The sequence below is a fragment of the Erithacus rubecula genome, assembly GCF_903797595.1.
Source record: "Erithacus rubecula genome assembly, chromosome: 28".
Classification (NCBI taxonomy): domain Eukaryota; kingdom Metazoa; phylum Chordata; class Aves; order Passeriformes; family Muscicapidae; genus Erithacus; species Erithacus rubecula.
This window is the reverse complement of record NC_136680.1, coordinates 4,369,216-4,381,488: the sequence shown is the minus strand read 5'-3', so window position 1 is coordinate 4,381,488 and position 12,273 is coordinate 4,369,216. Positions and strand designations below refer to the sequence as shown.

Genomic DNA, 12,273 nt, shown 5'->3' with positions numbered 1-12,273 from the left:
AGGAAACAAGGGACAGGATGAGAGGACATGACCTCAAGCTGTGCTAGGGGAGGTCTGGATTGGATGTTGGTAAAATTTCTGCACTGAAAGGTTTCTCCAGCCCTAGAACAGGCTGCCCAGGGCAGTGGTGGAGTCACCATCCCTGGAAATGTTTAAAAACCATGTGGATGTGGTAGTTGAGGATATGACTTAGTGGTGAACATGGTGGTGGTGCAGAGTTGGTTGTTAGACTTGAATTTATAGGACTTTTCCAACCTTAATGATTCCATGATGATGTGATCCATGAGGCTAGAGGGTCTGGGGCTCCCCATATGTATCCAGATATGAGGTTGTTTCAGTGCTATGGGACTCATGGTTCCTTCTCTCCCTCCTTGCCTTTGTTGGTGCCATGTTTGGCTGCAGACCATCAGCAATGTGCTGCTCCAGTATGCTGAGATCATCTCCAAGGATTTTGCCTCATACTGCTCCAAGGAGAAGGAGAAAGTGGTGAAGTATCTCTCTTTTTCTATCCCCACATGGTGACCCCAGCTGTCACCTCAACTCCAGGGCAGGTCAATTCCTTCCTCATGGCAATTCCTGTCACGCTGCCAGGGTGGCTTCCATGCCATCCCTGTCCTCATGTCCCCCAGTGCAAAGTGGGAGGGTCCTGGGGCTGTGGGGAGCTGTCCCAGCCATATTTAATGGTGCTGACCCCCTCCTCCATCCCATCCCTCCAGCCCTGCATCCTGATGAACAACATCCAGCAGCTCCGTGTCCAGCTTGAGAAGATGTTCGAAGCCATGGGTGGGAAGGACGTGAGTATGGGGAGGGGGATTCCAGGAGGGAGCCCTGGGGAGGGTTGGATCATTCCCTTCCCCCAGAGATAGTCCCTTGCCCATTTCCCCAGTGCTGGGTGCAGACCCATTCCTCAGTCCTTTGTGGGATCACACTGTCCCACCCTATGGCACCCTGCTCTCCCACCATTGGACTGGGAAGGGCTTCACCCTGCCCAGGGATGCATTTGGGATGCAGAAACTTCCCTGAGGGCTGGTTCAGTGACCCTGTCAGCTTCAACAACCTGTCCTTCCTGCAGCTGGATACAGAAGCCAGTGATATCCTCAAGGAGCTGCAGGTGAAACTTAACAATGTCCTGGATGATCTGAGCCGAGTCTTTGCCACCAGGTACAGCTGGATGAGGGGGAAGGGGCAGTGGGCAAAGGAGAGGTCTGGGGGCCCAGAAGCTGTGGCTGGGGCCAGGCTGGGGGCTCTGGGGGGGATATGCTGAGCTGCCTGTGTGTTGTGGTCCCCAGCTTCCAGCCACACATCGAGGAGTGTGTGAAGCAGATGGGTGACATCCTGAGCCAGGTGAAGGGCACCGGCAACGTCCCCGCCAGCACCTGCAGCAGTGTCGCACAGGACGCTGACAATGTCCTGCAGCCCATAATGGACCTGCTGGACAGCAAGTGAGTGTGGGGGGCAGCTAGAATCCCCACCCTGCCCCTCCTGGCCTCCCCAGGCAGTGTGAGGGACCTGCAGAGCCAGGGTGGCAGTGGGATGCTCCAGCGCTGTCTCCTGTGCGCAGCCTGACGCTCTTCGCCAAGATCTGCGAGAAGACGGTGCTGAAGCGGGTGCTGAAGGAGCTCTGGAAGCTGGTGATGAACACCATGGAGAAAACCATCGTCCTGCCCCCCCTCACGGACCAGACGGTGAGTGATGGGAGAGGCAGCAGGGCCCCTGAGACACAGGTGACTGACTGATGGGGCCAGTGTGGGACATTGCTGGCCAGGTGCCCTCACTGGTGTCTGAGAGGGCAGGGACTCACTGACGTCTCCAAACCCATGTCCAGCTCCTGGCAGGGAAAGGATGGAAGAGAGATAGGTCAGCCTTGCTCCAGGACCTTCTTGGTTGGCTTTGCCAAAGGATCCACCTCTGTTGTGGCATGAAGAGGGGACACTGGCCCTTTCTTACCCATCCTTCCCTCAATGCTGGGACAGCATCCCATGCCACACTCATCCACACTGGCTGTGGGCAGGCTCCCTGTGCCAGGAGGTGAACCCAGAGGCTCTTGGAGTGTGGGGAGATGCTGCCTGCTGGCCTTGCTGGGGGGCTGGGGGTTTCTTGAGAATGAGGGAACATATTCCCCAGCAGGGCTGAGCTGTTCCTTGCTCCTGGGGCATTTAGGAAAGCAGAGCAAACCCAGGGAATGCTCCTTCTTTGAGGCTCCCATATTGCATTGCTGTTTGTCTGCCCCCACCTGCACCTGAAGCTTCCTGAAGTGGTTCCCTCAAAATCAGGCAGGAAAGGGTGACACCGATAGCTCTGGACCAGCCACACACCTGTTCTGTCACTCTTGAGTGGCTTTTGTCACTGTTAGAAAGTTGTCAGGCTCTCCTTGGAGTTCCTGGAGCTGTCAGCCTTTATGTCACCTTTCTGGGGCTGTGGAGCTCCTGTGCTGTGTCTGTGAGGGACAGCACAGTGGTGACATGTCAGCCCTCAGTAGTGCCACCCTCGCTGTCACTGTGTCACAGCTCTGAGCCTGGCTCAGGTCAGCCCCACCTTGCTCTGGCCAAAGGTGGCCAGATCTCATAGAATGCTGAGTCCCAGTCCCTTTCCAGCCGTGCTCTGGACAGTGGGGCCTGTGCTAGGGCAGAGGAGGAGGCATGGACTTGTGGCTCTGTTGGGTGATTTTCCTGAGGGCAGGCAGTCCCTGGGGAAAGCTGTGCTGGGGACAGGGGACATCCTGCCCAGGTGTTCCTGGGTGCCAGCCCACAGGGTGGCTGCACAGGTTGGCAGTTTGGGGGTCCATGTCAGAGCCGAGTGTCGTGGGGTCCTTGAAACTGAGCTCCCCTGGGGCAAAGTCCCCCCCAGAGTCAGGAGGGCCTGGGCAGGTGAGGATGGGGCCCCTCGGGGGCTGTGGAGGGCTGCGGGGCAGTGGCAGGGCAGTGGCACCGAGTGCTGTGGATGGGGGACCCCCATGGCCCTGGGGGGGCACTGGGGAGGATGGGGGAGGCGGGGGCCGACACTCACGCCACGGTTGTTCTCTCCAATTGCTCCTCTCGCCTCTCAATGGCAGATGATTGTAAGTACGGCAGCTCCCTGTCTGTCTGTCTGTCTGTCCGCTCTGTGTCGGTCCTGGCCTCGCCGGTTCTTGTCTTGTGTGGCTGCCCGTGCCCTGCCCACACCCTCCTCCGGCTCCTGACCCGGTCCAGCTCCTGGTCCCCACCCCCGCCTGGCGCTGGCTCCCGGCTGGCTCCTGCCAGCGGCCCCTCCGGGATGCGGTGGGTGGAGAGGTTTGGACGGATTGGCAGTGCCGGGATGTGGGGAGGGACGCGGGGGAGCGCTGGGGCGGGAGGGGACGGTGATGGCAGCGCCGTGTCCCCAGGGACTGCCAGAGCAGGGCTGCGTGCTGAGGGGACTCCGCGGGCGCACCAGAGGGCAGCGGTGCGTGCCTGCACTCAGGCTGCTCTTCCTTTGCCCCGTGCCTCAGTTTCCCCTGGAGGCCGTGGCTGGGGTGTGGCTGTGTGGTGGTGAGGGCGGAGGCTTTCCCTGCCGGGAGGAGCAGCTGTCTCTCAGGGACAGGCGTGCCCGGGTGCTCGGAGTTGGGGCAGGCTGTGGCACAGGTTGTGGGGCTCCCTCCCCGGTCGGGGTGTGACCCTGGGAGTCTGCCTGTGATCCTGGTTCCCTTCTCGGCATCGCTGCTGGGTCCTTGCATGGCTTTGACTGAGCAGTTTCCTTCTGTCCTCTTCTGACCAGTCTGTGGCTGTGGGTTTATGCCCCTGGGGGCAAGGGAAAGGCAATTCACTCCCAGGTCCTGTCCCCACCCCTGCTGTGACTCAGGCATCTGTGCAGGAAGAGCAGTGGGAGCTGGGTGCTGGTGCCAATCCCTGCAGGAACAAACACCCCTCTGCTGTCAGCCAACATCTTTCCTGTCCAACAGCAGCATTTTGGGAGGCCTTGAGGCAGCCTGGGGCTGAGCATCCCCTCAGACCTCATGGGGACCTTGTGGGGACCCCATGTCCCAGCTTTGCTGAGGCGCTGGGAGACAGAGCAGTGTCAGCTCTGTGTGGTACAAACTCCTCTTGTTCACTCATCACCCTGTGCCAGGGCCAGAACCCCTCCTGGCAGCCCTGCTTGGCCCTATCTGTGCTGCTTGTTCCTTCTGAGGCTTCCCAGCCAGCTGTCTCTGTGCTTCCCTCTCCTGATTCCAGCAGTCCACCCTGAGAGCCGAGTTTGTCACCCCCATGGCACTGCTGCCTCATTTCACACAGTTTCTCTTGCCTGGATCAGTGTGGGTTGCTACTGGGCCCAGCCCTGCACAAACCAGAGCTCTGTGTGCCAAAGCCAAATCCCAGCTACTCCCTCCTTGCTCCCTCCCCAGTGCTGGGAGCACCTGCCAGAGCTGAAGCAGGATGTGTGGGGGCACCAGAGCCTGCCCACACACAGCTGGATCCTGTATTCCAGCAAGGATCCTTCCTCATGGATTCAGCATCTGTGTGTCCCAGCAAGGATCATCCTCATAGATTCAGCATCCCTGCATCCCAGAAGTATCCCAGTGTGAGGACAAGTTCTCCAGCAGTGCAGCATCCTGCTTTCCAGTGGGGATCCAGCATCCTGCTGACACCAGGCCCTCCCTGGGTATCCCAGAGGGGACCAGTCCCCCACTGGCTGTCGTTCAGGAGCTCGTGATGTCTCTGCCACCTGTGCCCCTGTGTCCTGTCCCATGCTGTCCCCCAACCCCACACTCAACCTCTGACATTGCTTCTACAGGGCACGCTCTTGAGAAAACATGGCAAGGGGACAGAGAAGGTAAATAGCTGTGGGCTCCATGTGTGTCACCACCCCGGGGCCACCCTCGTGGTCTCACACCCTCCTGCTGTGGAGGTCCAGGCTTGTCCGTGCTTCCTCTGTCGTGCTGTCTGGATGTGCTGTTGCCTGCGTGGTGTTGTGAGGTGTGCTGTGCTGTGTGCTGGGGACAGCCCCAGCTCTGTGTGTCCCTGGGCTAGGGAGTGGGGGTTCTGTGCTGTTCAGTCCCCGTGGGGCTGATGTGGGGTGTCACCTGTCCCCGTGGGGGACACTGCCCCTCAGCCCTCAGCACCAGCTGCCTGGCTGGGACAGCAAGGGCTTGAGACCCCATGCATGGGAGACCACACAACCCCCTCCCACTGTGGGGGGCTCAGGAAGAGGGGACCCCCCATGCTGGGCCATGCTGGGCACAGTGAGGGCCCCAGGGCTGATGAGATCCCCTGGATCTCTGAGCTCGCTCCCCCTTCCTTGCTGAGCCCCAGCTCTACTACAAGGGCTTTCTCCAGCACATGGGCTCTTGCCCTGTCTGGGGGCTCCTCACCACAGGGTGGGGGCCCAGCAGTGACCCCAGCCTGCTCCCCAAATCCTGGTTCTTGGGAAGAGTCATGCCAGCATCCATCTGGGCAATGCCTGCGGCTCCCCCTCCTCTCCTGGGGAACACTGGCTCCTGCCCAGTTTGCTGAGTGTGCTGGATGAGCTGATTCCCTCTGGTCTCCCAGCCCCCAAAGGGGTGGGGAGCAAACCTGCCCACCCTCAGAAGAGACCTGGCACACTCCAGCATGGGGCTGAGCCTTTGCAGCTGTGAATTGGTGCTGAACCAGCAGTACCAGCAGAGAACTGGGCAGAGTCCTCATGGCCAGGGGATGTGGGGGGCCTGGAGCCGTGAGTGAATGCTGCTGGGGCCACCAGTAACTGTCCCTTGCTGTTCTCTTCCAGAGCAGGGTGAAGCTGCCCAGTCACACTGAAGTAAGGACATGGCTCTTCTGCTCCCCACTTGGCACTGCTCTCTCCCCTTCCCTCCTCCCTGTCCCTTGTCCCTTATGCTCTGGGTTGGGGGCTCCCAGCTCAGTGTAGTGTCCTGTTGTGCTCTGTTTTGGGGACATCAGTGTCCTCAGCTCCCAGCCTGTCCACTGACTGGGGGAGATGGGAACAGTGAGGGTGGAATTAATGGGACAGAACTGAGTGGGCAGAGGGGTGGACACAAAGAATTAATGGGGGCATACAAAATGAGTGCATGGAGGGGACAGACCCCTGCAGAAGGTACTGGTTAATGGGAGAGATGCTGAGGTTTCTGTGTTGGGAGGGACTGGAACTACTGGTGCTGGAGAGGGAAGGTGGTGGAAGTCTCTGGGCCCCAGTTTAGGCAATTGCATTTGCACACTGGAGGAGCTGAGGAGGACAGCTTGTGCTTAGCCCAGTCAGGGGTGCCAGCCCAGGGCAGTCAGCAGGATCTGCCTATCCAGGGGGTTGCTGTGCCCATGGGCCCCATGGAGTGGCTCCATGGCCCCTGCCATGGTGGGGGCAGAGGTCAGGCAGAGGCAGACTGGGTCTCCCACCTGGCTGGGAACCTCCCTGGAGCTGGGCAGGGCTGGGTGTGGCCAGGGCTGTTCGGTGGCTGTGGGGCACAGGCCACATCTCCCTGTGCCTGCTGTCCCTCGCTCTCTGCTCCCAGCGTGTCCGGTGTCCCAGTGGGCAGTGCCGTGCTGTGCCAGGCCTTGCTGAGGCAGGAGCAGGTCCTTGGAGCACAGGAGGCAGGATGGGACTCCTGGGCCCAGCTGCTTTGCTGAGCAGAGCATGAGGCACCTGATGCCAGGGTGACATCCTACCCTGGGGTCCCTGAGCCTGCAGCCTCCCAGCTGTGCTGAGAATTCGGGCTGAACCGGGGGCTGCTGGTGACCTGTGTCACCTTCCTGGCTGCTGTCCCCTGGAGGAGCCCCTGGAACTGCAGCAAGCTTCTGGCACCATGTGCCCAGCCTGGCTGTGCCACTGCCAGCCCAGCTGCTCACCGGGGCTGTCCCTGTCTCTTTGCTCTCTGCAGGGCACACAGATGATTTTCAACGCGGCCAAGGAGCTGGGGCAGCTTTCCAAGCTGAAGGTGAGGGCTGGGAGTGCTGAGGTGCTCTCTGGTCTAGGGAGAGTGCCAGTGCCACTGCTGCCAGGACCTCACCAGTGCCCCCTTGCTGGCTGGGCTGGGCTAGGGGCAGCACAGCTGGTCCTGTGCTGAGAGCAGGGTTTGTGTCCCCCAGGACCACATGGTGCGTGAGGAAGCCAAGAGCCTGACCCCGAAGCAGTGTGCCGTGGTGGAGCTGGCCCTGGACACCATCAAGGTGAGGGCACTCTGGGGTGTTTGACCCTGAGGGGAGCCCCTGGGGGACCCTCACAGAGCTGCTGAGCATTCTGAGGCCTGTCCCCCTCCAGCAATACTTCCATGCGGGCGGCGTGGGGCTGAAGAAGACGTTCCTGGAGAAGAGCCCTGACCTGCAGTCGCTGCGCTACGCCCTGTCCCTGTACACGCAGGCCACAGATCTCCTCATCAAAACCTTCGTGCAGACCCAGTCGTCTCAGGGTAGGATGTGCTGCCCTGGCCCCCTCCTCCCCAGGAGCTCAGCTGCTCCATGGCCAGGAGCCACCTTGGCTCTGTCCCAGTGGGGCTGGGGTCCCAGCCAGGCTCATAGTGGGGGGCAGATGGGGGGGGAAGGAAGGGCTTTTTCCTCCCATGCCTTGCAGGTGAAGAGGGGCCATGGGTGCCCAGCAGCAGCAGCATCATGGCACTCCCCAGTCCCCCACCACAAGAGCAGTGGGTCCCCAGTGCCAGGCCAGTGCTGACTGGCGTGGAAAAGGGGCCTGTGGGTGGGGGGAAGGTCACCCTCTGGCCAGTGTTACAGTGTTTGTCCCCTCTGGATGGCCCCAGGCACTCAGCACAGACCAGTCACAGGGTCCACAGGATCTGGATGCTGTGCCAGGGTCTCTCCTGGGCATGCTGGGTGCTCAAGCCCCTGATTTGTGCTCTGGGGTGCTGGGGTGCAGTGCAGGATGCTGGGCACCTTCCTGGGCAGGATTAGCCCTCAATTCTAAACACTGCCCTTTATTCTGTCCCTTGGCTGCTCGAGGTGTCCCTGAGATGCTCGGTGGTGGTCATGGGCCACCGCAGGGTGCCTGAGCCAGGCTTGTCTGCGTCCTCGGGGAGTGGGACGTGCGTTTGCTGTCGTGAGTCTCCTTCAAGGGACGTCTGTCCTGTCTGTGCCTTCTGTGCCAGCCATGTTGGGGACGTGGGTTGGGTCTGGTGGGTGCCAGCACCCCTGGGTGTGCCCTGTCCCAGGAGCCTGCACTGGGAGCTGGGGGTGCCTGGCACTCCTGTGTCGCTGCAGTGTTGTCCGGGTGCTTGGCCGTCAGTCTGTCTGCGAGATCTGATCTCTCTTTCTCTTTGTTTCCCCCCCTCCCTTACTGTTCCTGTTCCCCACATACGTCATCTCCTCCCTCCTCTCTTCCTCATCTCCTTCCTCCTCTCTACTTCATCTCCTCCCTCCTCCCTTCTTTTGCATCTCCTCCCTCCTCTCTTCGTTGTCATCTCCTTCTCCTCTATTTGTGTACTCTGTGCCGTGTCTCTGTCTCTTTCTCTCTCCTTCCCACTAGTTCATGGTGGGAAAGGGATTAGGTTTACCCTTAGTGAAGAGGTGTATCCTGAGAAGGGTACGTGTGCTACTCGCCCGCCCCTGCACCTGCCTGCCGCCGGCCTGGGCTAGTAACAGTCCCAGCACTGCGGGCTGGGGTGGCCTGGGGACCCCCCAGCATCATCGGCCTTGGGGACCCCCAGAATGGGCAAACTGTCACTCCCAGGGCTGCTTTGGGGGGAATCTGGAGGAGCTGTGCTCAGCCATACTGACCACCCCAGAGCGGGTGGGGGCTGTCCCCATGGGAGTAGGGGTGTCTGCCCACACACTCTGGGCACCCCACATTGTCCCCAGCACTGCTGCCTGGGGGTGGGCACCCACCATGACCTCCCCCTGGGAGATGTGGCCCTAGGGGAGGTGATGCCACATCCTGTCCCCTCGCTGCCCTTAGGACCATTACTAGCCCTGCCCCGGCGCGCTCCGTCTGCCTGTCCTGGGGTGCAGGGATTGATCCCCCACGGGCCCTGCTTGGCCTCCATCACACCCTGGGGCGGGGGGCTGCACCCCGCTTGGCCTTCCATGCCCAGAGCCCCCTCCCCTCCCACCATTGCCTCCATCCCGGCTCAGCATGCGGGGCAGGGGCCGGGGGGATGGAGGGGAATGTGCCAGCCAGCCTTGGCCCAGCCTGGCACCCTCAGTGACATGTGGGGACATGTCCTCCTTCCACTGCTACTTCCCTCCCTGAGAGCTTCCCACTAAGCCCTGTTAGATCTCCATGGCCCCATCAGACCCACAGAGCTTGTTCCTCTGCCTTGCACCCCTGTCCTTGACTCATGGGTGCATGCACGACTCTGGGGTGGCGTGGGGGTGGGCTGACCTCTTGGCCAAAGGTCACTGGAAGGTCCCCAGGCTCGGAGACCCCTGGCTGGAGGGGGTACAAGGGGCGGGTCTCAGCCTCGAGACACTGGTAGGGCTGTGGCTGCCCTGGGCGGGGTCCCTCCTGCCCAGTGCTGTGCCCATGAACACTGTCACCCCTCCATGGCCAGAGCTCAGGGAGCTGGGCCACTGTCCTCTGCCCCATCCTGGACAGGCCCCTCAGCCCTGCCTGGGCAAGAGGGGGTTCACAGGGGTGGGATGGCAGAGTCAGCCTGCTGCTGGGGGTGCCCTGCCATATCCATCACAGCTGCTGCACCCACACTGCTGTGCCCACAACCCCTTGGGACACACCCTAATGCCCACCCCTTTCCACCTTTGGTGGGTGACCTGCCTTCTCAATGGGGTTAGTGTTGGGCAGGGCATGTCAGCAGCATTGGGAAAACAGGCAGTTCCACCTCCTGCCTCTGTCACAGGTGCTGGTGTGGATGACCCCGTTGGGGAGGTGTCCATCCACGTGGAGCTCTTGACCCACCCCAGCAGTGGTGAGCACAAGGTCACCGTCAAAGGTGGGTCCTGCTGGCCAGGGTGCCGGGGTGTGGCAGGTGACAGTGCTGCCTGAGCCTCACCTGTCCCCTCCTTGCAGTGGTGGCTGCCAATGACCTCAAGTGGCAGACCTCGGGCATCTTCCGGCCCTTCATCGAGGTCAACATCATCGGGCCCCACCTCAGCGACAAGAAGAGGAAATTTGCCACCAAATCCAAGAACAACAGCTGGGCCCCCCAAGTACAATGAGAGCTTCCAGTTGTGAGTAGCACCACGGGCTGGGGACATGGGGACAGGCTGGGGTCCTCTTGGGCCCCAATGGGATGTTTTAGATATTTTCTCATTGGTAAAAGCAGGGAGAGTGAAACAGGAGTAAAAAGGAAAAGGCTTTTCTAGAGGTGAGGTGCGACCCCCCGTGCCAACACTGCCCATCCCTCTCCCCCTCAGCACGCTGGGGACAGAGACGGGCCCCGAGTGCTACGAGCTGCAGGTGTGTGTGAAGGATTACTGCTTCGCCCGGGAGGACCGCACGGTGGGCATGGCCGTGCTGCAGCTGCGCGACATCCTGCAGCGCCCCGGCTGCGCCTGCTGGCTGCCCCTGGGCCGCCGCATCCACATGGACGACACGGGGCTCACCGTGCTGCGCATCCTGTCCCAGCGCAACAACGACGACGTGGCCAAGGAGTTCGTCAAGCTCAAGTCGGACACGCGCTCGGCCGAGGAGGGCAGCACTTAGAGTCCTCGGGTGCCTGCAGCCCTCGCTCCCCGCTCCCGGCCCCCCGACACATCCTCTAGCCCTGGATAAGCCATAGGAGTGGCCACAGAGGAGGTGCTGCCCCAGCCCTGGGGAGGGGGTGCTGTGGCTGCAGTGATGGACCCTCCCCTCCCTCCCTGGCCGTGCTGGCTGGGTGGCAGCGGTGCCAAGCACAGCCAGGCCTCTGTCACAGCCCGCAGGAAAGTGCTGGGGTTGGGGGGGCTGCAGGGAAGGGCTGGAGCTGAGCCTGGGCGAGGGGAGCAATCTGCCCTTCCCAGCCTGTCTGAGATAGAGGAACCCCAGTGGCCCATCCCTGAACCTCCACTGTCCCAGCCAGCCCAAACCTCACTGAGTGACACAAGGAAAGGGCTGTGGGCGGTGTGTGTGCCATGTGTGAGTGTTGGTGAGTGGCTGGCACAGCGTGATGGCCCCTTGTCCCCATCCCTGAGCATCGTGTTGTGTCCCTGAGGGGCGGGGCAGCTGCCAGACCTGAGCACATATGTGTACATATGTAAATAGCTGTACATACAGGGCAGCTGGACAGGCTGTGTCCTGTACCCGGAAAGGGCTATTGGGGCTGTTGGGGTTGGTGGGTTGCAAGCCCCCAGGGGCCCTGCACAGGGGTCCCCCTCCCTGGCTGGCAGCAGCATCATCAGGTCGGGAGCAGCAGGCAGCAGCCCCCGGCCAATCCTGTCTTCCCTGCCTTGCTGCCACCGTGGGCTACCCCACTGCCCCCCACAGAGTGCCAGGGCTTGGGGAGGCAGGGGCTGGGTGGCACCAGAGCAAGAGGGACTCATTCCTCCTTTGCTCTGGCCAGTGGGGAGCAGCATCCCTGAGCAGCACAGCCCACGGGATCTCCTTGGCGCAAGCAAAAACCCTTCTCCCCTGCCCAGAGAATCCCCCCTCCAGTCCCCCAGTAAGCACCAGTTTCTGTGCCCCCAGTTCCCCAGTGAGCACCGTCCTGTGTGCTAAGTGTGTGCATGTCTTGTGCGAGTGCCTGGGAGGCCTGGTGTGTGCTCTTGGGGTGGCCACCCCAGCTGGCCAGTTTGCCCCGAGTCCTGGGGCAGACAGAGGCCTCATGACCCCACAAGTCAATACAGCTCTCAGCCCCCTCCCATCCCAAAACAGGGTACCCCAAGTGACCCCCACGCTCCTTTATCTAGAGGGTTTGCCTGGGACCAAAGGGTTTCACTTTGCTCTCTCGTTTCTGTTCAATGTTTACACCCTTTTTTCTACCAGCCCCACAGCTGGCCGTGCTGCCCCTGGCCCTGTGCCCCTCCCCAGACTGTCCTGTTGGCATGTGATTGAACTGACCAATTCTGCTCCTGTAGCACAGTGTCACCCGTGTGTCCTGTCCCGCCCGCGGGTGGCGGCTCCCATGGATGCATGACAGTGGAGATGTTTTGCACTATTTTGAATTTTTTGGGCTCTGTAAAAATATTTTATTATAACTGACATTAAAAAGCACACCCTTCACTGTGACTCCTGTGGGCAGTTGAGAGGGGACAGGCACTTGGGGGATTCCCAGCCCCACTCCCACCCCAGTGCAGCACTTCTACCTTTAAAGGGAAAACCAGGGATATGCAGCCTCATGAATAACCAGCCCCAAGGATAACCAGCCCCAAGGATAACCAGCCCCAAGGATAACCAGCTCCAAGGATAACCAGCTCCAAGGATAACCAGCCCCAAGGATAACCAGCCCCAAGG

At 61.0% G+C, this 12,273-nt stretch overlaps 1 protein-coding gene across 1 annotated transcript in view; it reads left to right on the top strand.

Moving 5' to 3' along the window:
* The window catches only part of LOC306813276 (protein unc-13 homolog A-like), a 36,921-nt gene extending 24,879 nt beyond the window's left edge, over positions 1-12,042 (top strand). Inside the window, 13 exon segments of the mRNA XM_079328517.1 lie at positions 403-486; positions 717-794; positions 1,073-1,161; positions 1,290-1,442; positions 1,562-1,685; positions 6,821-6,877; positions 7,029-7,109; positions 7,201-7,348; positions 8,416-8,472; positions 9,743-9,835; positions 9,913-10,046; positions 10,048-10,073; positions 10,260-12,042. Coding sequence (XP_079184643.1) covers positions 403-486; positions 717-794; positions 1,073-1,161; positions 1,290-1,442; positions 1,562-1,685; positions 6,821-6,877; positions 7,029-7,109; positions 7,201-7,348; positions 8,416-8,472; positions 9,743-9,835; positions 9,913-10,046; positions 10,048-10,073; positions 10,260-10,548 — 1,413 coding nt within the window. The 3' untranslated portion in view covers positions 10,549-12,042.
* Positions 12,043-12,273: the final 231 nt, after the last annotated feature.